The following is an 18,340-nucleotide window of genomic DNA, read 5'->3' as shown; positions in this document are numbered from 1 at the left end:
CGGTCGGGCACACAGTTTTAATCTGTCAGGAAGTTTCAAACAGTGTTGTCATCACGTAATTCTGTATCTATTCCTGCCAATGGGCTATACTCTGTTCAGCTCGTATAGGCCCTTTTGTCTGCAGGAAAGTTTATTTCTAGATGTGACAAGGATTCCACTGGCAGAAACATCATGTACACTATGCACGCATTCACAAATCAACTTATGATTAATTGAGAAATCAACTTACAATGTGTTCAACATTGTTCAAAAACCGACAGGGACACATTTCAAAGTCATACAAATAATCAATAGACCAAAGTGCACTCGATGCTAGGCACTTTTTGAAACAAGTTTTTTTCCTAAAGAATATGAATTTGCCCCCTCCACTCCTAGATCCAGCTCCCCCCCCCCCTCCCCCCCTTCGACTGCTTACACAGCCAACAGCCATGTTTCTGTAGCCAGAACCGGAAGAAGATACCACTCAACTGTGCATGTGCATGATCCCACTCGTAACTGCTAAAACAAATTTAATGTGACGTCATGTTCATCGGAGGCAATTTGTCGTTACAAAGCATTGCATAGTCTGCCTAAAGCCTTTGACGCATTTTGCTGTTGGCAGATGCTTGTATGAGCACTGTGTTTTGTTGCTGTACAGGGCGCATTTCCTTTGCAATTTAAGTTTTATTTCAGTTTTTTCTCTTGTTCATATTTTATTGCTGCAGTAGCAGGATACAGTAATATCCTTTGTTAGAGAATTGATTCTCACCAGTCTAAATTACAAAAATTTCACTATGAACAAAAACAATGAAAAATTCCTGGAATTCAATAAAATTCCCAAGTTTTTCCTGGTTTTCTCCGGGATAAAAAAATTTCTGTGTTTTTCCCGGATCTCCCGGTTGTCCCAGGCTGTAGACACCCTGTCTGTTCTCAGTTACTGCTGACGACTTATTGCACTGGAAGGTGGCCATTCTGAACATATACTACCTCAGCACATATGATGTCAAAAACTTTCCATTTTTATCTGCTTTATGTTAAAGCATTATTTTGGGGTACACTGTAAATAAACAACCTTTGGACCTATGCCTAGCATTATAGCTCTCTCATTCGACTAATTAAAAAAACTCTGAAATAAACATTGTTCCCTCTTCAAAAATTCATGTGACAACACTTAAATATCTATAAAGCATTCACCTGTTTTACCTTGTTAGAGATTTGTTGCTACTTTTTGCATGAGTTCCATGGGAATACTGGTGTAGTCCTAATGACTCCAAGTTGTCAAACTTCTTATTACATACATGGCAGCGATACTGTAGTCCAGTAACATGTGCATTGTTCGTATGTGTCAAAAAAGATTCAAGGTCCGAAAATGTCTGAAGACAATCTTTCTGGATGCACTTGTAAACCTGAAAAAATAAGAACAACGAGTCAATGGTAGATCACAACACAATTGAAAGCTCAAGGTTTCCAGTACATATAGACTGTAGCACAGTGTGAAAGCATTTATATTCTCTATTTTTCTCATCAAAATGGATTTTCTGCAACCTTTTGCTGAAAGGGGAACACCAATTATAATATAATGTAACAATATGGATGTATGAACACACACATAAATGTGCACTGACACAAGTGCACACATGCCCCCCCCCCCCCCCACACACACACACACACAGGACCCTGTTTTGACCATTCGGCAGAAATGCGCGCATTGTGGTGCACTCCCAAACTACATACAAGTACTACAGATCCACATCCATTCAGATCTATAAGCCCAACATCCTATCATCGCTATTCCGTACTCCCCTCCCCCCAGCAGACACAAATTAACAACTATAGAAGCTCAAATAACTTCATCCAATATAGAACTCACATAGACGCCATTATTCGCGCGTTGACGCAAAGCTGCATTCGGGCCCAGCACAGAGAGAGAGAGAGAGAGAGAGAGAGAGAGGGGGGGGGGGGACAGGGGGAGAGAGGGGGAGAGAGGGGGACAGAGGGGGGAGGGGGGGAGAGAGGGGGAGAGGGGGAGAGGGGGGGAGGGGGGGAGGGAGGGGGAGGGAGAGGCAGAGGGAGAGAGAGAGAGGAGGGGGAAGCGGTCTCAGTGCTCCTTGCAGTGTGATAATAGGAACTTTCAGCATGATCCTAATAACATAAATATAAATATTATCTTACACTTCTCCTGCTGTCTTCTCTTTAATACTCTGTTTGTTGTTGCTATGTTTCACATTCATATCCCCTCTCCTCTCACATTTTCCTTTGTAATGTTTCTCCTGTTGCCATCCTGTGAGAATATGCATCCTAAGTACTTGAAACCGTCCACCTGTTCTAACTTTGTTCCTTCTATTTGGCACTCAATCCGTTTATATTTCTTTCCCACTGACATTACTTTCGTTTTGGAGATGCTAATCTTCATACCATACTCCTTACATTTCTGATCTAGCTCTGAAATATTACTTTGAAAACTTTCAATCGAATCTGCCATCACAACTAAGTCATCCGCATATGCAAGACTGCATATTTTGCGTTCACATATCTTAATCTCACCCAGCCAGTCTATTGTTTTCAACATATGATCCATAAATAATATGAACAACAGTGGAGACAGGTTGCAGCCTTGTCTTACCCCTGAAACTACTCTGAACCATGAACTCAATTTACCGTCAACTCGTAACTGCTGCCTGACTATCCATGTAAAGACCTTTAATTGCTTGCAAAAGTTTGCCTCCTATTCCATAATCTCGTATAACAGACAATAACTTCCTCCTAGGAACCCGGTCATATGCCTTTTCTAGATCTATAAAGCATAGATACAATTCCCTGTTCCACTCATAACACTTCTCCATTATTTGCCGTAAGCTAAAGATCTGGTCCTGACAACATCTAAGAGACCTAAACCCACACTGATTTTCATCCAATTAGTCCTCAACTAATACTCGCACTTTCCTTTCAACAATACCTGAGAAGATTTTACCCACAACGCTGATTAAAGAGATACCTCTGTAGTTGTTACAATCTTTTCTGTTTCCATGTTTAAAGATTGGTGTGATTACTGCTTTTGTACAGTCTGATGGAACCTGTCCCGACACCCAGGCCATTTCAATTATCCTGTGTAGCCATTTAAGACCTGACATTCCACTGTATTTGATGAGTTCTGACTTAATTTCATCCACCCCAGCTGCTTTATTCCACTGCAATCTATTGACCATTTTCTCCACTTCCTCAAATGTTATCCTATTTCTGTCATCATTCCTATCCCATTCTACCTCAAAATCTGAAACATTACTGATTGTATTTTCACCTATATTGAGCAACTCTTCAAAATATTCCCTCCATCTGCCCAAGGCATCCACAGGATTCACCAGCAGTTTTCCTGACCTGTCCAAAATACTTGTCATTTCCTTCTTACCTCCCTTTTGAAGACTGCTAATTACACTCCAGAATGGTTTTCCAGCAGCTTGACCCATAGTCTCCAACCTGTTTCCAAAGTTTTCCCAAGATTTCTTCTTGGATGCTGCAATTATCTGTTTGGCTTTGTTTCTTTCTTCAACATAACTTTCTCTGTCTACCTGAGTTCTAGTATGTAGCGATTTTTGATACACCTTCTTTTTCCTTTTACAAGCTGCCTTGACTGTGTCATTCCACCAAGCTGTTTGCTTCTTCCTGCTTTTACACACTACTGTTCCAAGACATTCTTTAGCCATTTCTAGTACTGTGTCCCTGTACCTTGTCCATTCCTTTTCCAATGACTGTAATTGACTACATTCAACTACCTGGTACCTTTCTGAGATCGCTGTTATGTACTTGTGCCTGATTTCCTTATCCTGAAGTTTCTCCACTCTTATCCTCCTACAGTGTGGTGCAGAGCACTCCATCCCGGAGTTGAACCAGTGACCCTCAGGTGACCCTTCAAACTCACCAGTCACCTGGGTAAGTACCACAGCAACTTCATTCTAGTGATATCTGGGATTAACTAAAAATTTACTTTTCACCTTCATTTATAGTCGGACAAAATTATTACAGTTTCATTAATGAAAGAACATTCTGCACAAGATTTTCAATAATTTGTACAAGGTACCCCCAGGCCTTTTTCTAAACCTGTGCACTGTGTGACAATTACAAGCCCACACCACTCCAATCCTGCCAACAATTCCAAAGATGTGTACACACTGATAGAAATGCTTGTGAAATCTCATGCAATAATTTCAAATAATAAAAATTCTGAAGGTAGCATGTACAAAATACAGAGAGCAAAAAGGTTATTTACAACTTGCACAAAATCCAGAATGCAGTTGTAAGAGTTGAGGTGCATGGAAGGGAAGCAGTATTTGAGGAGGGAGTTAAACAAGTTTGTTGCCTATCCCTGATGTTATTGAACCCATACAATGAGCAAGTGGCAAAGGAGACAGAGAAGAAATTGCGAAAGGAGTTAAAGTTCTGTGATGGCTAAGCACTTGGAAGAGCATGTAAAGCAGAACAGATAGTGTCCTGAAAAGAGGTTATAAGACAAATATTGACAAAAGTAAAAACAAGGGTAATGGAGTGTAGTTGAGTTAAATCAGATGATGCAGACACAATTAGAATAGGGAACCAGGCATTAAAAGTAGTAGATAAGTTTTCACATTTGGCCAGCAACAAAAACATTGGTTATAAATTGAAATGTTAGGAAAGCTTCTGTGAAGGTGTTTTTCTGTAGTGTAGCCCTGTAAGGGTGTGAAATGTGACCAGTAAACAGTTCACACAAGAAGAGAATGAAGTAAAGAAAAGTGCTGAAGATTAGATGGATAGAGTGAATCACCAATGAAGTGATGATGAGGTGGCAGTAAAAAATGTATGGCACAACTTGACTAAAAGAAGATTAGATTAGATTAGTTTTTCGTTCCATAGATCCATGATGAGGAGATCCTCTTGGATGTGGAACATGTCATTTTTTTTCCTTTTTTAAAGCTGAAATAACAATATTAATAGTATGAATATTTAAAATACATCATTTGTTTCTATTAAAAAATTCGTCGATGGAGTAGAAGGAGTTGGCCACTAGTAAGTCTTTCGGGCTCTTTTCAATGTTTGCTGGCAAACTATTGAAGACGATTGTTCCTGAGTAATGACCCCTTTTTGAACTAAGGTAAGTGCTTTTAAGTCCTTGTGCAGATCATTTAAGTTCCTAGTATTGTATGTATGAACTGAACTGTTTGTTGGAAAAAGAGATATATTATTTAGGACAAATTTCATTAAGGAGTAAATATACTGAGAGGCAGTAGTTAGTATACCCAGTTCTTTGAAGAGATTTCTACAGGACGTCTGTGAATTTACTCCACAAATAATACGTATTACACGCTTTTGGACTCTGAAAACTTTTGATTGACTTGAAGAGTTAACCCAAAATATTATACCATATGACATTATGGAATGAAAGTAGGCAAAGTATGCAAGAATTCTAATTTATTTAAAAGGATGTTGTGGTTCACACACTCAAATGCCTTTGACAAATCACAGAAAATACCTGCTGCTTGTAATTTGTTATTTAATTAATTAAGTACATTTTCCGTGTAGGTGTAAATAGCCTTCTCGATATCAGAACCCTTCAGAAATTTCAAACTGTGTTCTCGATAATATGTTATTTGTGGTCAGATGGTTGAGAAGCTGCCTGCACATTACCTTTTCTAAAATTTTTGAGAATGCTGGCAAAAGTGAAATCGGTCTTTACCCCTTTCTGGAATAAAGGCTTAACATCTGCATATTTTAGCCAGTCAGGAAATGTCACAGTTATAATTGACTGGTTACACAAGTAACTTAAAATTGTACTAAACTTGCAAGAACATGCCTTAATTTCATCGTAACCACTAGAACGCTTTGTTTTGAAAGATTTTATTATGGAAGTTATTTCTTTTGGTGAAGTGAGTGACATATTCATGTACCTGAAGCTATTTGTAAAGGCTAGTTTCAGATATTCAAGGGCATTATTTACTGATCCTGACAATCCCATTCTATCAGTAACAGATATGAAGTACTTGTTAAATAGATTTGCCACACTATGCCCATCGGTTACAAATGTGTCATCTACCCTTAATGCTATTTGCTCCTGTTCCTTTCTGGTTCTACCAGTCTCCTCTTTCACTATATCCCATATTGTTTTTATTTTGTTCCCTGACATTACTATCTTCTTCTTGTAGTGCATTTGTTTAGATGTCTGAATTATTTTTTTAAATATTTTACAGTAATCCTTGTATTTAGCTAAATCATCAGAATTGGAGCTATTCTTGGTTGACAGATACATTTTCCTTTTTGTCTTGCAGGAAATCTTTATTCCTTGTGTAATACACGGTTTTATTATAGACTTCCGTTTAATTAGAGTAACTTTTAGAGGAAAACAGTTTTCAAACATGGTACTGACATTCTTCGTCAATGTGTTACATTTTTCATTCATGTCATGAGCACCATAAACATCTTTCCAGTTCATATCTTTGAGAAGTTTTCTAAAACACTCAATTTGTAGATAGGATATATTCTGAAGCATCAGGGAATCTTCTACTTGTTAATGGAAGAAAGTGTGGCCAGACAAACAAGAAGACTATAGAGCGATGGAGGCTTCAATAAAGTACAGTAGAACCCCTCTCATCCGACCTTGGATAGCCCATGACTCCAGTTAGTCCGAACATGCTCAGGCTTGCGAGCCTGTGCCGACTTGTCACTGCACTGACTGAACGCCTGTGGGGCCACTGTTGAGGTGTCTATCGCTGTGCATATTGTTATACTGTACGTTATTGTGCAGTTTTGTCCTTCATTGGGATTAAAAAACGTCGTTTTTTGCTTTACTCCGTGTTCTCTACAGTACTTATTACTGTAGATTCAGTGTGTGTATAGTTATTTGTTTTTCAGCATGCCTGGATTCAAACATAAACTCGTAACTCTTTCACTAAATGAAAAACAAGCAGTGCTATAAAGACAGGACGAAGGAGAATCGCTCCAAAAAACTGCAAAGGAACTGAATGTAGATGTTACGACAATTAAGGATTGGAGGAAGAATCGGAAAGACATTGAATCCTATGCAGTTACGATTGATGGTGAAAACACTCTGAAGAATTGCAAAACATTAAAAAAGCTAAACTTGAACTGCTTGATAACGCATAGTGGATGTGGTTTTGTCAAGAAAGAAGGAAAGGAACTCCAATACCTGGGCCAATTCTCAAAGAAAAAGCGATAGTTATGCACAAAAAACTAGAAGCCGAAAGTAAATTTGCTGCCAGTGAAGGCTGGATTGATAGTTGGAAAACTCTTCATGGTGTCTGATTTGTTTCTATTTCCAGTGAAAAACTATCTGCCGACACCGCAGCTGCTAAGGAGTTTTCAATTAAGATTCAAGAAATTCTAGAATAAAATGAACTGTTACCCTGCCAAGTGTATAACATCGACGAGACGGGGCTGAATTTTAAAATGTTGCCAACAAAAACGCTCGCGGCTTCAAATGAATCCGTGGTAGGAATGAAATTTATAAAAGATAGAATAACAGTCATTCCTTGTAGTAATGCAGATGGCACCCACAAGCTTCCCTTGTTCGTCACTGGCAAATCGAAGCAGCGAAAGGCATTCAAAAATACAAACTTATCTTCCTTGCCGGTTTTTTACCGCAATCAAAAATCTGCTTGGATGGAATGCAACCTTTCTAAATCCTGGTTTTTTGACGAATTTGTGCCATCGGTCAAAAAAGACTTGAAGCAAAAAAATCAGCCTGTTCGTGCTCTACTGCTATGGTGAAGACGAACCCCCCACCCGGATTTCACATAATGATGCAAAAAACATCGAGCAGAATCCAACTTCAACTCCAATGGACATTTTGTGGGTAAAAAAAATGGAGGGACACTGCAGCTAAATCTAGAACAACATCTTCTAAACAAAAATGTATCACTGCTTTTTTTTTCAAGTAATTTGTTTTTGTTTTTACTGTAAAAACACTGCATACAGTATAATCATTTCTTAGTTTTACATACAGTAGCTTATTTCTTTGTAAAAAATTTCTTTTTATATACAGTGCTATAAACATTTTTAGACTATAGTATATATAGTTTATACGTTATTAAGTACAGTACTGTAATTTGTTTGTCGTTGTTCCTTTTAAAAGCATTACATTTTATAGTGTGTGTAGACTTTTTTGGATAATATATTGTTTAACACTGTGTAAAAAAAAATCTTTTTATATTGCTGTAGACGTCTTTTAGTTCTTAAATCGTTTAATTTTTTGTACCAAATGTCTTTTTATATTTTTTGCAATAAATATTAGATTTTTCGAATAATCCGACCTTTCTTTCGTTCCGACCATGGTCCCGGTCCCGAAGGTGACGGATAAGAGGGGTTCTACTGTATGCAAGTTTAAATGGACACAGATTGCTACACCAACCAATGGTGAAGAAACTTGCACAGTAAGGAATAGTACTGACAGTTGCAGCAAGCCACTTTTTGGATGGAGGATGATGACAATGACAACAAATTGCGATTTTTGCCCAACAGAGCACACTATTGCTGTTGTTTCAATAATTGTGACCCCATTAACTTAAATGCTTATCTTTACTGCATATAACACACAATACATGGAATAGTAATAGTAAATCTATAAAAGCCCTTTTGTGATTTTGAGATGATCTGAAGTCAAATGAGTGAAATGCACACAATTACGTTGGAATATCTTCCTCAAATAATTAATTTAAATAATGACTTTCAGAACAGGCTAGATAGTTGACCCAACTTAGATGATGAAGCAGCAAGTATTAATTAATAGTCACAATCAGTATCTTTACAAAAATAGTGTGACTTACTCTGAAAAATTAGAAAAAGAAGTTAAAGCTGCCATTAACCTGAAGGTTAGTTTGAACACCACTGTGGTTTATTTATTATGCATGGTTCTATCAGAGATGGTCCTTCAATGTTTGAACTGATTTGCCCAGTCTGTTACAGTGGGAACTATGGCTTAACATGGATTCTGAACCACAATGCACCTCAGAATTTGACATAAATCAGCTTATGTAGAGTTACTAAAACAGGAAGGGGTGGCAAAATTGTCAGATGAAAAAGATGGGGAATTGGAAAGATACAAGTTTTCTGGTGAGCTAATTCCAAAAAGAAGTACAAAAGTTTAGTAAGCATTCACAACCAACCTCCACCCAATGTAGTAAGGACGGGTAGACAGTGTGAAATAGATTACAAGAATTAAAAGCTCATCTTAAGGAAATGAAAGATAGAGGATGATAACCAGTAAAAGAACAGAACAACTCCAATTTCAATTAATGGGACAATTCTGATATAAGAAGAGAAAAGAAATTATAAATTGCTTCCAGAGTTTTACTCATCATGGCAATCTTCAGCCAGTAACATTTTGTAAACCACTTCAAGACCAGTTACTGTGTTCACAGTGCAATAAATAACCTATAAGATTCATAGTGAAAGACTGAAGGTAGGTCAGGCTTTGATGTACCACAGATGATGATGATCATGATGATGATGATTGGTTTGTGGGGCACTCAATTGTGCAGTCATCAGTGCCTGTACAAAGTCCCAATTTTTACGCAGTCCAATGTTTTACATAGTCCAATGTTTTCACAGTCCAGTGTTTTTCACAATCCAATTGAGCCAAAGTCGCAAATGATGATGATGATGATGAAATGATGAGGACAACACAAACACCCAGTCCTCGGGTGGAGAAAATCCCGAACTTGGCCGGGAATTGCACCCGTGACCCAGAGGCAGCAATGCTGGGCCGAACAGTGTTTAGGTAACAGCTGGTATATGACATATGTTTTTTCACATGTGGTTCTCCCTTTGTTAGTATATGTTTTGCCTATTACATGGCTGGAATAGGTGATGGTAGGGGGGTGCATAAAGCAACTCTTGCAGCGGAGACAGTCACATGGGTAGGAGCCATAGAGTAGGGAGGAGATGGGTGCAGAATGAGTATAGGGCCAGGAAAGAATATTTACTGAAGAGATTGGGAGGGCGACAAAAAGCTATTCTAGGTGTGATGGGCAAAATCTCACAAAGAATGATTTTAGGAAGTCACAGCCTTGTCAAAGTAGTCGATTAATACATTCCAAACCAGGAAAATACTGTGCTCCAAAGTTGTTTTTTGCAGGGATCAGTAGTACCAGGATTGGGTGTGATGACCCAGGAAATCTGCTTTTGAACTATGCTGGTGGGGTAATTGTGCCCAGTGAAGGCGAGGATCAGAATGTTGATGTATTGCTAAAATTTTAAGAAGTCAACCTTACCATGAGTCCATGTAGTCACTCAGTCACCTAGAATAGCTTTTCATCACCCTCCCAATCTCTGCAACATTCATGTCACACCCTCTGCTTCTTCTGCACCTTTCTCCCTACCCAATGGCTCCTACCCCTTGACCGTACCCACTGCAAGAATTGTCCTATACACCTTCCTACCACCACCTATACCAGCCATGTAACAGACAAAATATACTATTATAGGCAGAGCCACCTGTCAAACAGCACATGACATATACCAGCTGTTACATAAACACTGTTCTATCTTTTACACAGGCATGACTACCACATTGGTATCCAAGAGATCACACCTCATAGTATATTACAGAAAAGTCACCTCATGAGTTAAGGGTTAAGTAAACTTCAAACCTTTTTTATGCGAGTTATTTAGCATTTCACACACTCAATATTTTTTATGAATTTACAGATGCTGCTTCCAAGCCTGAATTATGTGGCCTTAGCGTGGTAGGTATCTGGTTGAATTTTCTTCAGTGCTGTTTCTGTCAGATGAACCATTATCTAATAAAGCAGAGTGAAGGTGACAAATCTCAAGATGTTTACTGAGGTATGTGGACTGAGCTGTTAAAGGTTCGAAGAACGAACTCATCCCACTGCATCTGGTAGGGTTCAAGTGACTGTCAACTTTAAAAGCAGAAGTGTAAAACCTGAAAACGAAAGATCTGCAAGTTTACAGGTAAACTTTCAAACTAGAATGGTGGAAGAAGGACTTTAAACCCGTCCAGATATGGCGTGCGGAGAACAATATAAGTGGTGCATCAAACAAAAGCTGGCTCGGTAGGGAAGTAAGGGAACTACAGAGAGAGTGATGACAGCAGGTCGCAGCAGTGTGCCACAGCAGACTGGGAGCAGGTATAATTAGTCACCCCAGACAGAGTGGGCTGCCAGAAACTATACTGGAGCTGGCAGAGCTTGGAGAATGGACTCACACTGACATCATGCTGACAGCAAGGAGGAAGGGCTAAGTAGTGTGTGTGCGTAGAAAAAAATCTTGTGAACATGGAGAAATACAATAATTCTGTAATGCCTGAATAGGGCACAGAGTTTTACTTGGAAGATACTATACTTAGGCATCATTTTTCATTCTCAAGAGAAAAAAGGAGCCAGAATCTGAAATTAATGTCAAGTTTCCTCTATGTCTTGTTAGAGAGATGAAAACTAAACCACAATTTGAAGGTCAGGTTAGTTTCACACCAGTTACTGTTTGAGATATAAATAATGGACAGATGTTTGAACCTGCTGTAAAGCATACACTATTACTGAGAAAGAAATGAAGGAAGAGCCTCATGAGCAGAAAGAGAGTATTTCAATAACATTACAAACTTTGATAAGACCATTGGGAGACATTAATACTGATATTAATAGTTAAATGAATTGATTGAGTTCTGACATTAATAGTAAAATTAATGAAGGACTAAGAGAAATAAAAACATTTGGTCATCTGTAAATATTGAAATAAATCAACAACAAAAATTGAAAATTAGTGATGGACCAGGAATCGAACTCAGAGCTCTGCTTCTCTGGAACGGTGCTCTTAACTGCTTCGGCTATCCAGACACGCATACTGTCCAAACCAAATTCTCAACATGTCATGCATGAATAGCGGCCCTATCCATTAGCCCGACTGCTCATAGCATTCGCTATGTCCCTCATGGATTTGGAATATACTGAAGATCCACAAAGAAATTAAAAAGAGTCGTCCTCCCTTGCTGATATACATGTTCGAGTCCTGGCACAACACAAATTTTCAACCTTCAACGTTGATCTATTTCAAAGCCTGTATACAGCCGAATGTCCTGATTTCTCTTAATCATGTAAGTTATATGGCCACCAGTTGTGTCTGTTCTGTCAGACATGTCTGGCAGAACAGATATCACACACATATAAAATGAATGAAGTTGAATGTAATATCAAGGACTGGGTTCAGATATTAACAGTAACCTGAATGGATTAGTCTCTAAATTTACCAAGTATTTATTAACAAGATAACAAAAGATAGATTGCCACTTACCATGCAAAAGACATGTTAAGTTGCAGACAGGCTCACTTAATACAGTTCTGGCATAACCACAAGTGCCAGAACGAAGATACAGAATGCAAGACCAGAGAAGGTGCTAAAACAACTTCAGCCAATGGTGTGCGAAATACGACCGCACCACGACAGGAGTGCCCTCAAATCAAGGTGAATATAAGTGCCGCTCCTGCCAGCCTTGGTCACACAGATCGGACTCACTATTGCAGACATCAGTTATCAGTGATGTGTGTAAAACTTGAAGGAACATTGCGTAGCCAAGAATATTACTGTTTCCATGTTGCCGTTTGTTTGTGACTACTCCTTGTAAATCTCCATGTTAAGTACTGTTAAATAGAAATAAAACTACTAATGTTGTATGCTTGAATTGTTGTATAGCATTCCAAGATCACAGTATCCCTTAGGCACCCTATACAAGACGAGTGGGCAAGACCCAACACCTGGCGATGAAGATGGGATTCGAAACCACGTGTACATAGCACACTGTCTTACAGGACAAAGTTGCGACTGTACTTAACAAATTACAAGGTAACAGAGTTATTGCACCCATATCAGCTAGTCAAGGGTCAAGTTCGCTTAATTTGCTCCCCAAACCCCCATGTCGCATTCACCTCTGTGTTTACTTTAAGTTTATAGTCCACCCACAAACTTTGATACTTATCCATTGCCATGCCCAGAGGACCTCATGAACAAATTAGGCAGTGGACATAATTTTTCTAAAACTGATTTGCGTGATGCACATCTTAAAATATTGCTCGATGAAGAATCTCAAAACGTGTGTAATAAACACACATTTGGGCTTGCTTAAATATTTGTGTTTGCCTTTTGGCAGTGCTTTCACACATGCTATTTTCCAATGGTATTTGGAACAGCTAATTACACAAGTGGCAAACTCTTCAAATTATTTGGACGATACTGTAGTAGTATGTAGTACACCTGAAGAACATATTGCAAATTTATGTGCTTTGTTTTGTGTGTTATCTAAGGCAGGACGTAAGTGTAGACTGGACAAGTGCAATGTCTTTAAACCTGAGTTGCAGTATCTTGGTCATGCCATAAACAGTCAAGGGGTACATCCTCATCAGTTGCATTTGTTAGCCATAAGCGACTTGCCAGTTCCTCGCAATATTAGAGAATTCCTCACAATATTAGAGAATTGCATTAAGTCTTAGGGAAAATGAACTATTATATTTGGTTCATACCGAATGTTGTACAAATCGCAGCTCCATTGCATCATTTGCATCACAAGAATGTCCCCTTTGTTTGGACGGATGAGTGCTAAGCAGCCTTTCGAAACTTAAAAATGCATTGCTCAGTGATCGATGCTTAGTTCACTTCGATCCTGACAAACCAGTTGTATTGCAAGTTGACACTTCCTCTTATGGAATTGGTTCAGTGCTTTCGCACAGAATTGATGATAAAGGCTGGCCTCTTGCTTTAGTATCTAAAGTGTTGTCCAAAGCTCTGAGTTGTTGTTGTTGTGGTCTTCAGTCCTGAGACTGGTTTGATGCAGCTCACCATGCTACTCTATCCTGTGCAAGCTTCTTCATCTCCCAGAACCTACTGCAACCCACATCCTTCTGAATCTGCTTAGTGTAGTCATCTCTTGGTGCCCCTCTACGATTTTTACCCTCTACGCTGCCCTCCAATACTAAATTGGTGATCCCTTGATGCCTCAGAACATGTCCTACCAACCAATCCCTTCTTCTGGTCAATTTGTGCCACAAACTTCTCTTCTCCCCAATCCTATTCAATACTTCCTCATTAGTTATGTGATCTACCCATCTAATCTTAGCATTCTTCTGTAGCACCACATTTCAAAAGCTTCTATTCTCTTCTTGTCCAAACTATTTATTGTCCATGTTTCACTTCCATACGTGGCTACACTCCATACAAATACTTTCAGAAATGACTTCCTGACACTTAAATCTATACTCAATGTTAACAAATTTCTCTTCTTCAGAAACGCTTTCCTTGCCATTGCCAGTCTACATTTTATATACTCTCTACTTCGACCATCATCAGTTATTTTACTCCCCAAATAGCAAAACTCCTTTACTACTTTAAGTGTCTCATTTCCTAATCTAATTCCCTCAGCATCACCCAACTTAATTCGACTACATTCCATTATTCTCGTTTTGCTTTTGTTTATGTTCATCTTATATCCTCCTTTCAAGACACTGTCCATTCCATTCAACTGCTCTTCCAAGTCCTTTGCTGTCTCTGACAGAATTACAATGTCATCGGCGAACCGCAAAGTTTTTATTTCTTCTCCATGGATTTTAATACCTACTCCAAATTTTTCTTTTGTTTCCTTTACTGCTTGCTCAATATACAAATTGAATAACATCGGGGATAGACTACAACCCTGTCTCACTCCCTTCCCAACCACTGCTTCCCTTTCATGTCCCTCGATTCTTATAACTGCCATCTGGTTTCTGTACAAATTGTAAATAGCCTTTCGCTCCCTATATTTTACCCCTGCCACCTTCAGAATTTGAATGAGAGTATTCTAGTCAACATTGTCAAAAGCTTTCTCTAAGTCTACAAATGCTAGAAACGTAGGTTTGCCCTTCCTTAATCTAGCTTCTAAGATAAGTCGTAGGGTCAGTATTGCCTCACGTGTTCCAACATTTCTACGGAATCCAAACTGATCTTCCCCGAGGTCGGCTTCTACTAGTTTTTCCATTCGTCTGTAAAGAATTCGTGTTAGTATTTTGCAGCTGTGACTTATTAAACTGATAGTTCGGTAATTTTCACATCTGTCAACACCTGCTTTCTTTGGGATTGGAATTATTATATTCTTCTTGAAGTCTGAGGGTATTTCGCCTGTCTCATACATCTTGCCCACCAGATGGTATAGTTTTGTCAGGACTGGCTCTCCCAAGGCCGTCAGTAGTTCCAATGGAATGTCGTCTACTCCGGGGGCCTTGTTTCGACTCAGGTCCTTCAGTGCTCTGTCAAACTCTGCATGCAGTATCGTATCTCCCATTTTGTCTTCATCTACATCCTCTTCCCTTTCCATAACATTGTCCTCAAGTACATCGCCCTTGTATAGACCCTCTATATCCTCCTTCCACCTTTCTGCTTTCCCTTGTTTGCTTAGAACTTGGTTTCCATCTGAGCTCTTGATGTTCATACAAGTGGTTCTCTTATCTCCAAAGGTCTCTTTAATTTTCCTGTAGGCAGTATCTATGTTACCCCTAGTGAGATAAGCCTCTACATCCTTACATTTGTCCTCTAGCCATCCCTGCTTAGCCATTTTGCACTTCCTGTTGATCTCATTTTTGAGGAGTTTGTATTCCTTTTTGCCTGCTTCATTTACTGCATTTTTATATTTTCTCCTTTCATTGATTAAATTCAATATTTCTCCAGTTACCCAATGATTTCTACTAGCCCTCATCTTTTTACGTACTTGATCCTCCGCTGCCTTCGCTACTTCATCCCTAAAAGCTATCCATTCTTCTTCTACTGTATTTCTTTCTCCCATTCCTGTCAATTGCTCCCTTATGCTCTCCCTGAAACTCTGTACAACCTCTGGTTCTTTTAGTTTATCCATGTCCCATCTCCTTAAATTCCCACCTTTTTGCAGTTTCTTCAGTTTTAACCTACAGGTCATAACCAATAGATTGTGGTCAGAGTCCACATCTGCCCCTGGAAATGTCTTACAATTTAAAACCTGGTTCTTAAATCTCTGTCTGACCATTATATAATCTATCTGATACCTTTTAGTATCTCCAGGCTTCTTCCATGTATACAGCCTTCTTTTATGATTCTTGAACCAAGTGTTACCTATGATTAAGTTGTGCTCTGTGCGAAATTCTACCAGGCGGCTTCCTCTTTCATTTCTTTGCCCCAGTCCATATTCACCTACTACGTTTCCTTCTCTCCCTTTTCCTACTACCGAATTCCAGTCACCCATGACTATTAAATTTTCATCTCCCTTCACTGTCTGAATAATTTCTTTTATTTGATCATACATTTCTTCAATTTCTTCGTCATCTGCAGAGCTAGTTGGCATATAAACTGGTACTACTGTAGTAGGTGTGGGCTTCGTATCTATCTTGGCCACAATAATGCGTTCACTATGCTGTTTGTAGTAGCTTACCCACATTCCTATTTTCCTATTCATTATTAAACCTACTTCTGCATTACCCCTATTTGATTTTGTGTTCATAACCCTGTAGTCACCTGACCAGAAGTCTTGTTCCTCCTGCCACCGAACTTCACTAATTCCCACTATATATAACTTTAAGCTATCCATTTCCCTTTTTAAATGTTCTAACCTACCTGCCCGATTAAGGGATCTGACATTCCACGCTCCGATCCATAGAACACCAGTTTTCATTCTCCTGATAACGACATCCTCTTGAGTAGTCCCCACCCGGAGATCTGAATGGGGGACTATTTTACCTCCGGAATATTTTACACAAGAGGACGCCATCAACATTTAATCATACAGTAAAGCTGCATGCCCTCGGGAAAAATTACGGCCGTAGTTTCCCCTTGCTTTCAGCTGTTCGCAGTACCAGCACAGCAAGGCTGTTTTGGTTATTGTTACAAGGCCAGATCAGTCAATCATCCAGACTGTTGCTCCTGCAACTACTGAAAAGGCTGCTGCCCCTCTTCAGGAACCACACGTTTTTCTGGCCTCTCAACAGATACCTCTCCGTTGTGGTTGCACCTTCGGTACGGCTATCTGTATCGCTGAGGCGCGCGAGCCTCCCCACCAACGGCAAGGTCCATGGTTCATGGGGGGAGGCTCTGAGTAACTATTCGCAAATTGAGAAAGAGGCTTTGGCTATTGTTTATGGTGTCACCAAATTACACCACTATTTGTATGGCAGAAAATTCAACTTAGTAATGGATCACAAGCCTTTGCAACCCTTGTTCATCTGACAAAACCAGTTCCTGTACAAATGGCCCAAAAATTGCAGAGATGGGCTTTGTTGTTTTCTCAATACCAGTACAAGATTCTGTATCATCCGATAGGTGAACATAGTAATGAGGACACGCTTTCAAGTCTTCCGATTGGTTCTGATACAGACTTTGATGCTTTTGGTGCATCTTGTTGTCACATGGATGCTCACAAGTCTGAATTGCTTCAGACTTTTCCACTGAACTATAAGGATATTGCAAAGGCCATGGATGCTGATCCAGATTTGAAAATTTTGCTCAACTACATTCACACATATTGGCTTCATTCTTTGCATTGCATAAGGAATTCTGTAGTGCGCTGATACTCTGCTCGTCGGGATACCCTTGCTGTACAAGAAGGAGTACTTCTTGTTCAAAATGACGGTGGACAGTCACATGTGTTGATTCCTAAAGCTTTGCAAAAATAAGTGTTGCAGTTACTTCACCAAAGACACTGGGAGATTGTTCATACAAAACAGTTAGCACCTCGACCCTGTACTTGGCAGGGTATGGATGCCCAAATAGAACAGACAATGTCACAGTGTTACACATGTGTGGAAAATCAGTCCGCTCTGCCACAAAAATTCTCTGCTTGCCCTCAGTCGCAATTGTCATGGCAACGTGTGCACATAGATTTTGCGGCACTTTTTTGAAATACTCGCTGTCTGATTGTGGCTGACTCATACAGCAAGTTTCCTTCTGCTATGCCAATGCACTCGGCAATGTCGTGTAGCACAATTCAGGTGTTGTCATCAATTTTTTGCCTTGAAGGTTTACCTGAAGTAATAGTGTCAGGTAATAGACCTCAGTTCATGTCAAATGAATTAGAAACATTCTGTGAATGCAATAGCATGCAGCACCTAACTAGTGCACTGTTCCATCAACAATCAAACGGTGAAGCGGAACATTTTGTCAGGACCGTCAACAAGCAGGTGGCCAAACTTAGCTCCGCAAACACCAAGGATCAAGCATTGCAACTGTTACTTGCCTCGTATCATTCGCACACAAGAGATCGACCATCACCAGTGGAATTGCTTCACGGCCGCCACCATCGCACACTGCTACACCCTCCTTATCATCCGGCACCAAAAGAAAGGCCACAAGTAACACTTTGCACCACATGATATTGTCT

General features: G+C 39.5%; 1 protein-coding gene across 1 annotated transcript in view; it reads right to left on the bottom strand.

The window, feature by feature from the left end:
* LOC126272638 (zinc finger protein 761-like) overlaps positions 1–18,340 on the bottom strand; it is a 355,681-nt gene that overhangs the window by 78,758 nt on the left and 258,583 nt on the right. Inside the window, exon 12 of the mRNA XM_049975612.1 lies at positions 1,183–1,385. Coding sequence (XP_049831569.1) covers positions 1,183–1,385 — 203 coding nt within the window. The remainder of the gene's footprint in view (positions 1–1,182; positions 1,386–18,340) is intronic.

Source organism: Schistocerca gregaria, chromosome 5, assembly GCF_023897955.1.
Source record: "Schistocerca gregaria isolate iqSchGreg1 chromosome 5, iqSchGreg1.2, whole genome shotgun sequence".
In the NCBI taxonomy this organism is placed as follows: Eukaryota; Metazoa; Arthropoda; class Insecta; order Orthoptera; family Acrididae; genus Schistocerca; species Schistocerca gregaria.
Note: the sequence above shows the minus strand (reverse complement) of the source record. Positions and strands in the feature narration are given on the sequence as shown.